This window comes from Pleurodeles waltl, chromosome 2_2, assembly GCF_031143425.1.
Source record: "Pleurodeles waltl isolate 20211129_DDA chromosome 2_2, aPleWal1.hap1.20221129, whole genome shotgun sequence".
Lineage (NCBI taxonomy): Eukaryota > Metazoa > Chordata > Amphibia > Caudata > Salamandridae > Pleurodeles > Pleurodeles waltl.
In genome coordinates, this window is record NC_090439.1 from 916,163,178 (window position 1) to 916,181,328 (window position 18,151).

An 18,151-nucleotide genomic window follows, 5' to 3' on the forward strand; every position below is an offset into this window, starting at 1 on the left:
GTTCCTGCAAGACTCAGGCCCTAATTCTAACCTTGGCGGACGGCGGAGGCCGTCCGCCAAGGTACCGCCGTCAGAACACCGCACCGCGGTCGAAAGACCGCTGCGGTGATTCTGACATTTGCCCTGGGCTGGCGGGCGGCCGCCAAAAGGCCGCCCGCCAGCCCAGGGCAAATCAACCTTCCCACTAGGATGCCGGCTCAGAATAGAGCCGGAGGAGTGGGAAGGTGCGACGGGTGCAGTTGCACCCGTCGCGTATTTCAGTGTCTGCTAGGCAGACACTGAAATACTTTGTGGGGCCGTCTTACGGGGGCCCCTGCCGTGCCCATGCCATTGGCATGGGCACGGCAGGGGCCCCCAGGGGCCCCGCGGCACCCCCTACTGCCATCCTGTTCCTGGCGGGCGAACCGCCAGGAACAGGATGGCGGTAGGGGGTGTCAGAATCCCCCATGGCGGCGCAGCAAGCTGCGCCGCCATGGGGGATTCTAAGGGCAGAGGTAAACCGGCGGGAGACCGCCGGTTTACCCTTTCTGGCCGCGGCTGAACCGCCGCGGTCAGAATGCCCTGCGGGGCACCGCCGGCCTGTCGGCGGTGCTCCCGCCGACCCTGGCCCCGGCGGTCTTGTACCGCCGGGGTCAGAATCACCCCCTCAGTGTTTTCATCTGTGAAAGAGAGATGGACGGATGTGCTGCTGAAAGTGGCTAATTCCTACAAACTCCATCAAGGACTCACTGGTTTTCACTAGCTCTTGAGTACACAGGAGTGCCACACATTGTTGCATGGTGGTGGCGGAGGAAAGGAATGGTGAAAACTCACTTTTCCCAAGAAGGGATAAACTTAAATTGAGTGCACCTGAACCTGATTAATTCTATTCCTGGTTAGTTTAGAAACAGTGTGAACCCAGAACCCTCTGAGATCATGTGGGAGAGAACGGGTAGGTGTAGAGTACACTTGTGATAGCACCCAGAGTCTATGGCTTGCATATATTCATTGAAGAGTGTAGTATTTAGTAAAACTATGTTATTAAAGTACTTCTTTCTTGCAAAGATAAACACTGGGCTGAGCATTAACTTTATGAATTATGTTGGCTGATTGTTGTACTCTGGCCTCAAGCACTGCTACACTAGTTTTCTGAGAAGCCTGTTACTGCTCGCCCTAATTACACTGATGGTTAAGTGCAGACGCCGTAGTATTTGGACCAATTTGCAGGGCCACAGCGAGATGGGTCATGGGACACAGTGGGAAACATCCTCAACCCTCACGGCTAAGGTCATGCAGCCCCTGCCTTTACGAAACCTCCGAACAGAGACTGATATCCGCTTTATGAAATTCAACCAGTTGAATGGGCATCAATCCTATACCTGCTAAAAGGGACACCCTGTGCTTCCTTCCATACCACAAAACAGGTTCTGAATCTTAGGATAAAGGGTCAGATGTATCAAAATCCCATTTTGCATTCCCTAGATAGCAAATTGTAAGAGATTGCTATTTACGGAATGCAAAATAGTATGTACCAAATAGTGAATCCCTAATAGCAATTCCTACAGATTCGCAATTGCTATTAAGAAATCGCGATTTGGGATTGCAACTCCATTCCTTCCTATGGGCCTGAAGGCCCATAGGTGCAAATGGTTTTGCATTATCTAAATTGCGATTTCCTATTAAGTGATCACAAAATTGGGAAATGCAAAACCAAGGGTGCTGAGGGCCAAATAGCCCCCTTAGATGCACTCCAAAAATAATTTGTGCACATGTAAAGCGCACACGTTCTTTGGGCATGTGTGCGTACATGGCACTTTAACAGGCATTTTAATGCATTTTTTAAAATTGCACATGGTTACCACCAACTTGGAGTTGGTGGTAATAGCATTTCTTAACTCTGGTTCCCAATGCCTTTCATACATTTGGAAAAGCAGTTCTACATTCTCAAACTGTGGAATTTAGGGATTCGCACTGTTTGCAAATGCAAAAACGTTTGATACATGTGGCACAGAAGATTTGCATCAAACGAGGGCCAAACAGGAAGGTCAGTACAGTCAGTATAACACTTTCACATGCAGTTGGGTACTTAGGGGAGTGCCACGTGCCTGTTCACCACGCAGGAGACATTTCTGTCCCAACAATGTGTCAGTGATGAAACAGTTTTTAAGCGACTGCTGAGAAATTTGGTTGCTTTCCTCACACTTCAAGCAGGTGAGAGTTTCATCGTGGTGCTCTGAAACAGGGAATATAGTTTTCCTCACCCATCACACTTGAAATCGGCCACACGAAAAAAAAGTTTGAAAGCCTGCGTATAAAAGTATACGCTGAAAGTCTACCTTATACCACTAAGGTTAAGATTGTAGCCTAGCCAGTTCTAGTATGGTCTGGTTCATGGGGCACACAGTGACATCTTGCGATGTCATTCATGCCAAAGTTCTTGGCATGTCATTTCTCCTTTATTCACTGTCATGCTAACTAGCCTATAAAAACGTGAAAAATCCTAAACATTTTTATCACAGTGTCAAGTATGAGGTTGGTGCAATATGTTTCGTGTCGTTGTGAAAGGCGCATTACTCGCAACAGAAGTCAGCATCTAAAATTAATGACTGTACTTTTTCTGGATTTGGTAGACTGTGCCCAGGCGCTAATGAAGGCCCCCGCGATGATTGGGGGTGGGGGCGATGCTCCAGTGAGTCCAGACTCCATGCTTCCCCTCCAGTTTCGTTACGCCACTGGCTGTGCCTTTAGTGCGCGGCTCTGAGTAGGCGCTGCAGACACTACACAGCAGAGCGTCCGCGCTTGATTTTCCACTAGTTACAACTGTATCACCTGGATGAGGGTGAATGAGTCTGCGCAAAGAGTAGCGTCTCCTCCAGAAGCTGTCCCCGTACGCAGACCGCCAGTTTCGCCACTAGCAGCTCAGCTTTCCCGTTCAAACAGCTTACCCAGAGCACGTCAACGCGTTCGTGCGTGTTCTCGTCATCACGCACAGCGCTGTAACAAGCCCTGGAAAGATGTCGAAGGTTTCAGATATGTACGATGTGACATGGGAAGGTAAATGTCGGGGTTTGGGGTATAGGGCTGTACACTGCACTTGCAACGGGCAGGAGGCACATGTCGTAGAGCTGGTATAGAGGCAGGCGTCACCTGTTCAGTTCGGAGAAGGTGCCCCCTAGGGGGCTCCGTGGGACTTAATACGCTGACATTCAGCTCCAGTGGTCTGTGTTTCTAGTGTTCGCTGTGCTTCAGCAATCCAATGACTGTGCAGTCGACCCTTCCCCTAAAGGTTTCCAGATCCCACCATCCCCTCTGGGCAGCATGTTCCTAATCCCCGAATTTCCTTTTGTAAATAATTATTTTCCGTCTTGTTAGTTTAGTTCAAGTATTCAAAGACTGCAGTTATCAAAACGCAGTGAATGATGCCACCAAAACATAACGCCTTGCTGACACTAAGTTATCCAGTAACCATGCCTCTCATTTTTTCTGTCCTCGGTGACCTTTCATCATCACGTAAACCAGTGGTTTTAAAACGTTTTAATGCCGCGCCTCCCCAGGTGTAAACAAAAAAAATAATCGGGCCTCCCTGATCATTTAAAAAAAAAATGTCCTGCGAGGTTGGCAATGTTTAAATATGTCTAGACTTATTTAAACATTACAGTTAAGTTATGTTACCCTTTTTAAAAATGCAATACATTCTTTTCTGCTTAAAACGAAGCACTGTTATCTGCATAATACATCTTTAGGCCAGAGCCTGGAGCCCCTCCCTGGGATCACTTGAGGCCCCACTACGCCCCCCAGTTTTAAGACACCTGACCTAAATAAATCCTTCTCTCCACTACATGTATGTCTATATTACCAGCTAAATACCGTTGACTCTGGAAAGAAGCGCTCGATATAAAGGAGAGGCTAGCACCTGCCATACCCACTGCCTGCCAACCACAGTTTAAATAGCCGCCCCTTGCAGTCGTGTGCTCGCATTGCCCATTTAGCCCATCTGCCCGCTGTTCCCTTTAGTCCATCACCCGCCACATTAATCCAGTACCTGCTCTGTCTCGGTCTCCTGCGCATGCTGGTGTCCTCATTTGCTGTTCGTTCTCCACAGAATCATAGCCAAACAGAACCTCTTCTCAATTTGTACACGTCATAACCTTCAAATATGCTCTAGCTGACCGAATCACAAGAGGGGTGTGCGTTAAGAACGTTTAGAGTGTGAGTGCATTTTATTGCCCACGAGCTGATGTCTCTACAATTTAGTATATGAGGATTGTAGCATCATTCAAGAGAGTTGAAGCTTGCGATTCAGTTAGAGATCAAGGAATGAGATGGACAAGAAATCTTTGTTTTCCAGAGAACTAAGGGCATTCTGCAGGCTGTATATTTGTCTCATAATTTGTATTTTCAATTAAACGGTTACTATGGAGGATGCAAACGATAATCTCTGTTTTCCTGTTGTTATGAAGCAGCAGGACTGGCAGCGAGCACTATATTGGAACCTGGCGATAGTCACGTGTTTAGTTTGTATTATAAACTAACTGCTGTTCTTTCTTTGTGTAATGTAGCAACATTAGCTTGTTTTAGTATACAGGCGAGGGGGTCCATGTATGGATTAAAGTTTGTGGGTCAGAGAATTAACCCTTAAGAGAACCCTTGATGTAAACGTGCTGGACTTGTGGGGAAATGGTTTAGTTTTATTATTTGGGACGGACGTTGGATATATAAGGTGAACCAGTTTAGCGTTGTACAACTGACACCTATGCGTTGCTTTAGGGTATATAATAGTATTTTGTGCTTGACCTTGTCAAAGGCCCCCAAGGGGGCATGAGAATTAGAAGACAAGATATTCTTGTATCTAGTGCCCTGATAATGTCATTAGCTACATTCAGGATGGCTGTTTCCATGCTGCATACTTTTATGAAACCTGACTGGAGAGTGTCAAGAAAGTTGTCAGTGTTAAAAATAAAATAATAAACGGTAGAAATTTTCTGAAAAGAAGAGCTTAAAGTAGCATTATAGTTAGGTGAGAATTTCAGTAACAACAACTTTTTAAACAAAAACAAAACTTAAATTCACCAGTTAAAGTTATCTCAAGTAACTTTAACTCATACCATAAGTGTTGGGTTTGTGTCCTTCGTGCGAGGACAAAGTGTATGTAGAATGTAGGAAGTAGAATGTTGGTTGGGTAGGGTTTGGCAGTTGAAACCAGGGATTGGAGCGGACGGTCGGAGGGAAAGGCTGTATAGATGTAACTGAATAAAGATCCAGTTAACTGGATTTTAAGAAAGAACTGGATAATTTGTGTTCTCAGGATATAATAGAACCAATTGAGTCTTCTGATTGGGTTGCACCTGTAGTTCTGGCTCGCAAGGCGAATGGCCAGTTGCGTATGTGTGTTGACTTACGCGATCTTAATGATTAAATTTGGGTTGACCAATTTCCCTTACCGAACATAACTGAAATGTTATCTTCAATTAATGGTGCTAAGGTATTTTCTTTGCTTGACATGACGTCGGCGTACCATCAAATTAGTCTACATCCTAATTCTAGACACTACACCGCCTTTATCACACCGTTTGGTTTGTTCCAATTTAAACGTATGCCATTCGGACTTGCGTCTGCCTCTGCAGTTTTTCAGAGGACTGTAGATAGTATGTTTAGGGAGCTGAGTGGTGTGAAGGATTTCCAGGATGACATTTTAGTTTATTGGGAAGGACGTGCAGGAGCATGATCAGAGATTGGGTTGTGTATTAGACACTTTAAAATTGAAAGGTGTAACCTTAAGTCCTACTAAATGTCATTTTGGAGTATCCGCTGTTAACTATTTAGGTTTTGAATTGTCGGCTGAAGGTATCAAACCCAAAGTAAGTTTATTGGAAGCTATACAAAAATTTGGGAGCCCAGAGAACAAAGATCAATTGAGGTCTTTCATGGGTTTGGTAGAGTTTTACGCTCGATTTGTCCCAAATTGTTCGGAAAAGATGTATAATTTAAGGTACCTCCTAAAAAAGAATGTCAAGTTTGTGTGGGACGAACATTGTAATCGTGAGTTTGAACATATAAAAAATGAAATAGCTCAGGCAATTCCTTTGAAACCATTTGACACCAGGGATCATACTGTCATCATGACCGACGCTAGCCAAAAAGGGTTGGGAGCTGTGTTGTTACAAAGAAGGGACGGCAGGGAAGAGGTGGTTGCGTTCGCATCAAGGAGTTTGAAGGGTGCTGAAGCGACGTATTCGGTAATTGAACGCGAGGCTTTGGCATGTTGGTGGAGCATTAATCACTTTAAACAATTTGTTTGGGGCTCAAGATTCACAGTGAGGACAGATCACAAACCGTTGGTTCAATTGTTCACTACCAAGGGGGCTGAGAAAGCCACTCCTAGGATTGCCAAGTGGCAATATAGTTTGTGTGAACATAATTTCAAAATAGAGTATGTGCCGGGTAAAAAAAATGTTTTGGCAGATTGTTTGTCTAGATTGACCAGCACTGATCCGTTAGGTGTGTCTAGTGCTGAGTGTGGTCCTAAGAATGACGACGATGATATTGTTGTATGTTCTGTTAACAAGCAATTGGATGGTGCGTTGTGTGAACAAGAGTGGAGAAATGCATGTGAAGAAGATCACAAGATGAAATCGGTCATGAATGCGGTGGTCACTGGGTGGTCACAATGGTCCTCAGAAGATGAACTAAGGAATAAGTATAAACATGTCTTTGACGAGTTGTCAGTTATTAGAGATTTATTATTTAGGTCCAAGCAGTTAGTTGTTCCAAGTGGGATGAGGAATAAAGTTCTATGTTTGGCCCACGAGGGTCACATTGGAATCCGTGCCATGAAGCGGCAGATAAGAGAAGGTTTTTGGTGGCCTGGGATTGATAAGTGTATAGAACATTTTGTGAGTGATTGTGTATATTGCGCTACCAGTGATAAGTCCCAAGTTACAGTACCGAGTCCGATAGAAGCAGTGTGTGTGCCGGACAAACCGTGGAATAAACTTGCAATTGATATCATTGGGCCTATGAGGTTGTCTCATGGGATCCAAGAATATGGGTTGGTACTAATTGACTATTACAGCCGGTGGCACGAAGTGAAATTTGTGAAGATTCCTTACTCTAGTAGTGTGATTCAATGTTTAGAAGGTATCTTTGCTAGAGAGGGGATTCCTGATGAAATTTTGACCGACAATGGTCCCCAGTTTACTTCTACGCAATTTGTGAAGTTTATGCAGTTGTTGGGAATCAAACATTTAAAAACTTCATTGTACCATCCAAGGAGTAATGGCCTTGTAGAGAGGTTCAATAGAGTCCTTAAAGACAACATTCAGTTATCCAAGGCAAGCGGTCTACATTGCAAGTCTGAATTGGCAAAGTTATTGTGGGCAATTCGCACCACGAATAATTCTGATACACAGGTCTCACCGTTCGTGTTGTTACGTGGTCGCATTCCGTCCTCAAAATTATCTAGAGAATGGATGGGACATTTTAGTGTACCATGGTACAAGGTTGATAGCGTGGTAGATAAACGTACGACTGCTCATCAGAGATACACGTCAAATTCTCAGGAAATGCGTAACCGCATGTGCGAGTGGAAGGAAGGTGACTTGGTGAGAGTGAAATCCCCAAGAATCATGATCAAGGGTTTGTCCAAATTTAGTGATTGGAAGAGAATAATTCAAGTGGGTGACAGTGCCGTTAAATTGGATGACGGCAAGTGGTGGAACAAGTGCAAAATATCTGTATCGAAGTTTGTAAGTAAAAAAAAATGTACAAGGTGCGAATGCCAACTTGCAGGACATGTGTGATAACAATAATGTTTCCAGAACATCTATTCCAACTGTACAGCATGGTGTACGTACTTCTAGATCTGTCAAAATGCCCCAAAAAATTGATGACTATGTAATGATGCAACGTTAAGCAGATCTCCATGGTGGAAACCATTATTTTTAGGTGTCATGATGTTATTACGTTATTAAATGTCAACAGTTATTCATGTAAGGTATATTACTTGTTATGGAAAAAATTTGTCGTTGTTATTTTACATTTTTGTAAGGGAAGAGGATGTGTTGGGTTTGTGTCCTTCGTGCGAGGACAAAGTGAATGTAGTATGTAGGAAGTAGAATGTTGGTCGGGTAGGGTTTGGCAGTTGAAACCGGGGATTGGAGCGGACGGTCGGAGGGAAAGGCTGTATAGATGTAACTGAATAAAAATCCAGTTAACTCTACGTTGTGTGCGACTACGTACCTTTCAATAAGGTAACTATAACTTGCCCTCTCGCCATGCACTATTACCCCCCCACATTGCATCACTTATAACATCTTTTATGACATAATTGAAAGTATCACTGCATCATTTGAAATAACATAGTTGATGAGAAGAATATGCATGGTGGGGCATAACTGTTTTAGCACAGTAGGTATGCATAGTTATGGTTATATTATACTTTCTTTACGGCAATAATTTTTTGCCTTTAAGTTTGGCATTTGTTTTTTCAAGCGAAGTCCAGTAAATGTCACGTTTGCAAGTGTGTGAGGGCTGTGTCTCATACAATATTACATCTCAAACTGCATTTTTTGGCTTTTAGTTTAGGCTCTTTATAAAACGGAATACTACATAGAATTTCCCAAAAACTGAAATCATTCTAAAGTAATTTACGCATGTTTAAACCTCACAGAATATAACGTTACATATTTGTATGACATTAGCACTCTTGCACATGTGCAAGTCTTATTGAATTAAATATAAGCTTTGCTGTTGCACACACATTGCAATGCACACCCATACGCAGTTTGTATAGGCTTGCCTTTTAAATTAAGTGTGACACATTCCATCCTAATCAAATCCATATTTGCCTGGTGAAAAACACCCCTAAGTTGTCACTCAAATTGACTGTGTATTCATTTGCCATCTAGCCTACTGAAAATGTGTACCACCAAAAATGGTACACGTTTTCAGTCTGGTTTTGAGGTATGCAGATTGTGGAGTTAAACAATAAAAATAAGACTTTAAAATAGCGAAATGCTTGTGCACCCTTTTAAAAATGCATAGAGTATAACATGTCTTGAATTACAAAAACCGTTGCTCTCAAATGTGAAGAAATGGAAATAAATATCTGTCAAGACAAACTTTTTTTTCAGCATTTTGTTTTGCATTCTGTGTCTATTTTACAGCCAACCTTTATGTCTGAGCTAAATTCTTAATCAGAGGCACCTCTCCTAAAACTTCAGTGTACAATTTGACATACATTCATGTACTTGTACCTGTACTTTTTAACCATTCAATCTAAACTTCAACTGAATACCGTAGGTCTGTAACTGTGTACATGTAATGATCTTTCTAACTAACCATCTGAAACTCGTTGCTGATCAGAGTCTGGTCAACTTATTTCCAAGACCTTTCCTCTCCTCATAAAGACCATAACTGCTGAAAGGAAAACGTGAAATATTCAAAGCTTAGTCTCCTGCGTTTAGGTAGTTGCCATCTTGTTATCAAATTTTCAGCTGTATGTGTATTCCATTTTGTTTTTGTTTTGGAGTGCCAGCCAGCAATAGACACTTGTACAAGGGAAGGGCAAGAGCATGGTGATTTGCTATCTCCTCAGACAAAATTATGTTTTGCTTGTTATCTCCCCTGTAGTGTGATCTCGGTAAAAGGGACTGCGGCCATGCAGCAGCCTCTGATAAGTTGAGGGATGACTCTGGAATTCACATCTCCTGGAAGTATTATGGGTGGTGCTTCTCATACATCACCATGCATTTCTGGGATAGAGCTCAGTATGGGTACATTGTCACCATGGGAATAGATAGTAGACAAAGATGCAGGAGGTAAGGATAGGATTTAGGGTTGATGCAAAAAGCATGCTATTCCTTTGATTCTGAGGTGAAAACTCTCCTGGCCACCTTTATCCTTTGGATCATTCCATTCTCCACCTATTTTTATATATTATCTTTTACATGTTTGTGCATCAGAATAGTTACATAAGTTCCTTGATCACTGCTTGTGCTTTATCGAAGAAGATAGCATTCATTCCAATTTAATAAATGTAATTTCAGAAGACACATACTCTTCACAAGACCCTCTTCAAGACAGTATTATCTGCTCTAACGACATCAAAGTCCGGTCCTACGCAGACAACACACAGCTCATTCTCTCAGTCTTTGACAACACGCCTAGTACCTAGATCAAGTTCAGTGCCTACATAACTGTAATCACTGTCTGTTGGAAGACCAACTGTGTAAAATTGAACACAGACAAGACCTGTTGACCATCAGACCTAGGGTTAACATCCATCCCCACCACCCATGCCGAGAACCTCAGGATCATCATCAATGGCATACTTGATAAGACTGCCAATGTCAGCGCTATTACCGTTTCATGCCTTCCTAGCCTGAAGATACTGAGGAAGATTTTCAAATGGCTCCCAGTCAGCACCCAGAGAACTCACACTCACACACTCTCTCTCTTTCTCTCTCTCTCTCTCTCTCTCTCTCTCTCTCTCTCTCTCTCTCTCTCTCCCTTTCCTTATATATATATATATATACACATATATATATATATATATAGCAAGTTGAACTACAGAAGCACCCTCTATGCTAGATCAACAAAAACTCAAAAGGCTGCAGACCGTTCAGAACTCAGCAGCAGAATCATTCTCAACCTACCACACCACACTCGCATCACACCACACCTAAAGGAGCTCCACTGGCTGCCCATATTCAAATAAGCACAATTCAAATTCCTCACTTTTGGGACAGAAATGTGCTCTGCTTAATTAAAGATGTGTAATCCTGCCCTAAGTGTCCAACTGTACTGTTATCTAGGTCACTAATGCTGATTTTTTGTGTGATAGTTAAACATGGAATATGCTTGTGTGCTATGACATAGGCCTGTCTCACATTTTGCTGTCTTGTTGTGGACCGGGAGGGGCGCCCAAAGAGCTATTATTATAGTTGTGGATGGCTACCATCTTGATCAAGAATTAAGCAGCACGAGCCAGGTAGTGGCACCATACCGTGTAATTAACAGGTCCTTTTTACCCTGTGTCAATGGAGTGAGGTCTACAGACTCATTCCCATTTGAAAAGTTCAGCTGCTGTGTGCTTAGTCCACCATGGACCTACATCAGGTAGATGTGGAAAGCAGCACAACACAGGGGTAGTGACTCTACGCTTGATGTGTTTGTGCCTGGGAAGGGTACTGTATATGAATAGAGCAGTACATATGCTAGGTGTATGTCTACCTGCAAGTAAAACATTACATGAGAGATGTAGTGGCGTGCTGTACATGTGCAATTAAAGCATCTGCTTAGTATATTTGTGCTACTGTGAAGTACAATATATGAAAGTTGAAGTGTTGTGCAGCATGCACATGGTGTATGTGTGCTGGCAGAATATGTTTGCAAATAGCACACCGTGGTATAATACAGAGAAGCTACTGTACTGAAGAGTGCGTGTAAACTGAATGTGTGAGCCTAATGTATGTGTCTATAGTGGCACAGTGCATGGAGATAACAGTACTGGAGGGCATGAACTCCTGTGAAAGTAACTGAGTGCAAGTGTGCCTGCAATGGTATATTACATGGAGGAAAGTACATTCCATTTCGGGAAGCATAGACCTGCCTGGCAAGACATGAGGAATCTGTGCAGACATATTTGTGTAGAGGTGGATAGAACACATACTATGGATGACCCCGTATGCCAGAAAGGGCTGCTGTGGTGGGGGCGATGGCACCAGAAGAGTCTGCACCAAGATGGGAAGTATTGCGGCAGCCAAGACTGGAATTAGGCCTGTGGGACCCCGGGGACTCCTGCTAATGCTGCTGCAGCACCATTTACACTTTTGGTTAATTATTAGGGCGTCAAAGGGAAACTCTTGAGTATGGCCTAGTGTACGCATTCCTTGGATGCAGGCACCAGTGAATGGGGAGTAACTCTACCACACTAGAAGAAAGTGGGTGGGGCAGGGATTTGCCTGACAGCTACTAGAACCCTGACATCAAGGGTATTCTGTTAGTGCTCATGAATGTTGTTATTCCTTTACATGTGTACAGTTGGAAATAACATACTTATTTTTCTTGTGAAATTAAGTGTTGAGCTGGATATTGATTTATTATTTGTACTGTGTTCAATTTGATTTATGAATCGGCTCAGTTACCCGTATTTACACTTCTAACCCCCTGAGGGAGCCTTTGACTGCTCGTCCATAGCTACCACTGAGACTCAAGTACAGAAGAGGGAAGAGGTTCTTGGCCCAGTTGATGAGGATCCATTGTAGGTCAGGCCCTGGAACATCAGGAGCGAAAGACCTCAAACACCACGGTGGGCCCAGTAGCCCCTGCTTGCTCTCTGTCCCCCTGAAAGAGGTTCTGACACTCACCCAGACTTACAAGTTGCTACATAACATTGCTAAAGCATACCTCAACAATTGAATCTGCTTTCTCAAACCTTCCAGACTCCTTCTTTTACACATCCTGCACATACGGAAAACCAGATCTGACAGTACATCCTTCTCCTACATTGCTCCTAAAGCGTGGAACGAACTGCTGCTATACATAAGCTGCTCCTCTCAATTTCTTGAATTCCGCAAGAAGCTGAAGACCTGACTTTTTTAGTAGTCCTACTAGGTCCTAGGTTTGGCAAGACTCACAAGTGCTCAGCGATCGGATACCCTCCTGAATGAAGTGTGCTCTGCAAATCTGCATAACAAAACATAATATCTGCTTCAAAATTAAAATACGTATTGTAAAGATGTGAGGCTTCCCTTATCCCTATTCTCCTTCCTTGCCCATTTGTGATCTAAGTTACTATTTCACATCCTGCCCAACCATTTTTCCATGTCCCCTCATAGACTAGTTTAAAGAACAAACCTCTACTGCATGGTCGGACCATATGCAGTGGAGAGGCATCGTTTTTAATTAGTAATATTGGAGCAGAAAGTATTAAATCAGTATAGTGAGAGAAAATGCAATTTGTGAAGGCACATTAAAATAGACTTTGCTTCACATCTGCTCTCCATCTCTGTATTTCCTATTTTCCCACTCTCCGTGCACCTTTGAGGCAGAACTCTTCTCCTGAACGTGGTGTACCCGATTTCATCACCCGTGTCCAGCTCTGGGGCTTTTAGGTCGCCAAATTAAAATGTAACAGTTTCCTGCTAAACTGCATTTTGTTCCTATAAAGCACCTTGCCTTTGAGAATTTTTTTATTTTAATTTTTGATAATGAAATTTACTTGATGAAAATGTTTGAATTGTTGTAGATAAAGAGACATATTAACAATCAGAATGGAATCCTTAAACTAAACGTTTCCTCGCCTGAAGAAAACCAAAGCCTCTTAACTTCTGTTTACCAGTGCTAATACTTAATATATTTTAAAAGTCCAAACAAATATTTACGTACAAAAATAATTTTTGGATTCCTCATTCCTGACGATTGCTCCTGATTGCATGAGTTCAGATTTCTTTTTCACATGACGTTCAGGTGCACGTCCTTATGCTGAGCTATGGCCAAGGGAGAACACAGACTGTACCAGTGCCATATAGCCAGAAGTATTTACCAGCGTAGCTTCTTCATATGGAGGAGAGGCCTTTTAAGACCTCAGTTATTGGCTTTGAAGACGTGACTGCCAGAAAATGTCTTGCTCATACAAATGTTGATGTTTTGTTATTTGTTAGAGTGTGCTACCTACACAACAGTAGCTGAACTGAGATTACCTGTCAATTGTACGCGTATGGTATTTGTTTATAGCACAGGGTCAAAGACAAGAATACAGTCAAGAAGTAATTTGAAAGTTGGTTAGTTTGTGGACTGTTACTTTGTCATGATGAGTGTTCTTTAAAGAGGCATATTCTCAACTCATTACTAAATTGGAGCAGCTTTGGGGCATTCCTAATGGCTTGAGGGATGTTGTTTCAGGTCCTGGGTGTATAGATGAAAAAGATCTGTTGCCATTTGTTTTTTACAGTTCTCTGTGTCCTATCTGATAATGTCCTGGCTGCCTGTGTGCTGAGAGCCACCAGAGGTAATGACCTTGTGACCCAGATATGTGGGAGCATTTCAAATTATACAGATGGTTCAGAAGGTGGTGTCAACAAGCAGGATAATTGTTTCACATGCACCCCCACAAAAGTAGCCTATAGAATCTGTTCTGAACTGCATGCAACATGAGTAACTTTGCCTGCTTGCAGCAAAGACACTCATCATGTTCGTAGAACTCCTGTGAGACCTTCTTACTGTCTCAACCTTGGAACATTCATTGGACATCTTACACCACCTAAATTCATTGTAAGTCCCATGACTTGCAGTCCTCTTCAATACTGATCTGTCATTGATATGTCAAGTAAATGATGTTGTAGAGATAGTGTTCTACCACCAGTATCATATGTGCAAGAACCTTTCTCCAAACCCTTCTTGCCATCAGCAACAGACCCACTCGTTCAACTGGTTGCTTTGAGGCTCTTGACTGCTGAATATTGCACTTAAATACCATGCAGATCTCTGCTCTCCAATCTGCAAGGGCCCTGAAGCCCCAGTTCTCTGTGGCTTCAGCTACTCCAACAACACCCCTACAGCGCAGATTGGATGTGCATTGGCTCCTCATCAATCACCGCTCTGGCTTCACACTCTCTGAAGAGTTTAGCCTTAATCTGTTTACAATAGTAGTGCATATAATTAGATTATCAGGACAAACATTACTGTAGCCTAGTTAATTGTGAATTATTGTGTGAGTGAAATGATGTAAACAAAATTAAATCCCATGATTTAAACAACCATTTGCAACATCTTTGGTTTGGCTTATTTTAATTGTGTATGTGCCTGTGTTAATGGTCATTTGTTGTATTAAGTTTGGAATACAGAAACACAGTGCACACATACAGGCACTCACATGCACACTGACAATGCTTGGATTAGTACATGTGACCATACACATTCAACATTTTCAAATAAACATGCTGACTTGTTGGTGGGTGCATAAAATGATTGTTGGCTATATACAAGGATCAATAGATGGTTGTACAACCGTTGTGCCTACATTGGTGAGTGGTGGATGGATGGGTGTTTTGGCACAGTTTGATGGAAGCAAGTATACATGACTGTGTTGATGAGTGATAGGGTTTGGATGATTAATGAATGCTTGGGTGTCGTTTGAGGGATATGTGTTTGGGTGAGGATGGATAGTGGGTACATGGCCTTGATTGGTGGATGCATAGGTGTGGGTAGATCTGTGTGGAGGGGTGGATGAACATGGATATTTTTTAAAGTGAATAGGTAGATACATTTGAATAGAAAGGGGTGGATGGACAGATGACTAGGTCGATAGATGGCTGCACAGGAGAAGATGGTAAGATGCCTTGATGTTACATGGAATAACTATGCATTTCTTATACAGAAGTCTGCCCGTGAGCAGTACCTATTTTATGGACACAAATTATTGTGAGCTGCTACCATGCAGAAAGATCATTACTCCTGTCACTTTCCAAAGTGTCTCTCAAAAACTTGCTGGCCAGCCATAATGGCATGTGCTCTGGTTGTGCTTGTAGGGGGTAATGGGCAGTTCAGATATGCAGCAGAAGGCCCTCTTTTTGATGCACAGCACCATGACAAGTGCCACCTCAAGCATAAATGAAGACATTTAGCCTCTAATAAATGCCTTCTTAAGAATAAATGGCAAGTTTTTTTTTTTATATACCAGTGTTATATGTCGTGCCTGCACTGAACGGTCTCACGGTTCTAACAATGTTGATACCAATACACACTACCAGAGAAGAGCTTTTTGAACTCTGAGATGTAGAAGTATGGACATTGAAAGGAAATTATAAAAAGAAATCACAGGCTAGTTTGATGTTTTTAGGAGCATACAGAGTTTTAGCTTAAAAATAGAGGCAGAAGCTATTACTAAAGATGATGGGTATTGTTTAAATGTCAAGCGGCAGAGGATAACTGGTGGCAGTTAGAGCTCTAGTGAAGCAGGGCTTCAATAAATGTTAAATAGTCTTACAACCAGTTGTATGGAGTTTTAGTGTCCGAGTCCTCTTTGGCACCTACTTGGAGAGCAGATCAGATAAGTAAGGGGGGGTGTTTAGGTGAAGGTAGGTGAGGCATTGTCATGTGAAATTGATTCTTATTTCAGAAAGAAAGTGGTTGATGTTTTCGAATTGTCTGTTGCTTATGACCAGTATTGCAGGTGAGTGAAGTATTTCTGTAAAATGTGCAAGAGAGGACTATCTAGCACCTGCTGGAAGAGCATCTCTGATGTCATGTCTGGAGAGAATAAGCACTATAACTGCTGTCTTCAGCTGGTCTGAAGTGATTACTTTTGTGGTTGAGTAAAGATGCTGACGTGGTCATCCGAAAGATGTGTGATATGATATAAACAAAGAATCCAGTGTGAAGCTGAGCAGGTTTACAATATGATAGAGAAGGGGGGAGTCTTTCAATTTCATTTGGCCTCATAGTGTTTGGTTACAATTATTGATATGAGAGGTGTGAAAAGGTTGTTCTCCATTTTATGTAGGCTGAGAATGAGAACATTCTAAGACATCTATTGTTTGCCCCCTGTCAGCAAAGAATGGCTGATACCAGTTGTCAGTGGTTTTTGAGTAGACTTGTTTGTCATTTAGGTATTTGTACATGGTGACACACACATCCTCTAAGATCAGATCCGTTGAGAGACAAAGTCTTGCAGTACACCTCAAGCCGTTTCACATTTTCATGAAATCATATTCCATTTTTTCCACTTCTGTTGTTGAGAAAGGAGGAAAACCAACTTTAAACCTGTCCATGAAAGCGCTTGCAGTGCTCTAGTGTTCAGATTAGCCTACCATGATTAACTGTTTCATAAATCATTGACAAGAATAGAATTATGAGTACACAGGCATCATCTTTGACTAGGCATGCTGCACGACATCTAGGATTTTCAGCGTGAGTATTTCTATGCTCAAACCATAAGGAAAGTGTAGTTAGTAGAATTCTAGCCATGTAAGAGAGAACTTAGAATGTGGTGTAGGAATGTATTCTTTAGAAAAGTTTAATAGATATAGAGGCTGACAATTTGGAGGTGAGAAGCGGTAGCTGGAGGTGACTTATTTTACATAATAAACAACGTATGTTTGTACCAGTACATATCCTGTGGATCTTTAGATAACTGATGAGGAGTTGAAGTCTGTGCAGGAGACAGACACAGTCAAGTCCTCTACCCCTGGATTAATTGGTCAGCAGGACAATTAGCTATGTATGTGAGTAAAAACTGTTTGAAAATGGTTGCTGCTCAACCATTTGAAAGTCTTTGGAATAACTTTAAGTTCAAGTGTACGCTGATTTTGTGTCTAAACAACAAAAAGAGAGGAAGAGGAATTTGCATTACTAAACACAGGAAATTAAGTGTACTGGAACTAACATAAGTTTCAGCGTCATAGTGGATTGTTACTAAAGCTCATAAAGTTAATTTGATTGTAATTACACTTGACTTAGCATTGAAAGTACTGTTGGTGTCTGTGGGATTTCTGTATATTTCAGATGCCAATCTTTATGAGTTGTGCGTTGTATATTAATGGTATATATGATAGCGATGTATTCTTTTAAGCAGTACTAATTGACGTGTGTACAAACATATTGTGCAACTCAGCGTATAGTTGAAAAAGCAGCGAGGCCAGCGCATTAATTGGAAAGCTCAAACCAGTGCATTATTTGAACAATGGTATCATATGCATTTGTCACATTCAGGTGACACCATTGTTGGTGTCAAATTGTTGTATTATCCGCTGTTGGTGTCCCATTGATGTGCGCTTGGTCATCATGACCAAAGACTTCTTATGAATGGCCAGTATATTCTTTCAGAAGTAGGCATGTCCAACAGCAGGTTCAGTGCACATGCAGTCTGTGCAGTGCGTATCAAGGGAATCCAGTAAGTGGCACGTTTAAAGGGTGCTGGTTGTCAAGCATGTCCTATGCTTCCTTCAAGGGGCACGGTGTGAAAGTTTTAGCCTATGCAGCAAAAGCGCCTCATGTCACTTAGAATCAAAACTCATTGTGATCACAAACAGTTTAGTATCCATTGTTTAGTCAGTAAGAGCCAATCATTAGCTAGGCTACGCTACGCTAATTCTTACAGTCTGACAGCATAGTCCTATTCCGTCTGTTTGGATCGACATGAGCAGTTTCCAGTGATGTTAACAAGGAAAGT

General features: G+C 42.2%; 1 protein-coding gene across 1 annotated transcript in view; it reads left to right on the forward strand.

The window, feature by feature from the left end:
* The first annotated feature begins 2,890 nt into the window (after positions 1 to 2,890).
* EMC2 (ER membrane protein complex subunit 2) overlaps positions 2,891 to 18,151 on the forward strand; it is a 217,638-nt gene continuing 202,377 nt past the window's right edge. The window contains exon 1 of the mRNA XM_069220622.1: positions 2,891 to 3,033. Within this exon, the coding sequence (XP_069076723.1) occupies positions 2,994 to 3,033 (40 nt within the window). The 5' untranslated portion in view covers positions 2,891 to 2,993. The remainder of the gene's footprint in view (positions 3,034 to 18,151) is intronic.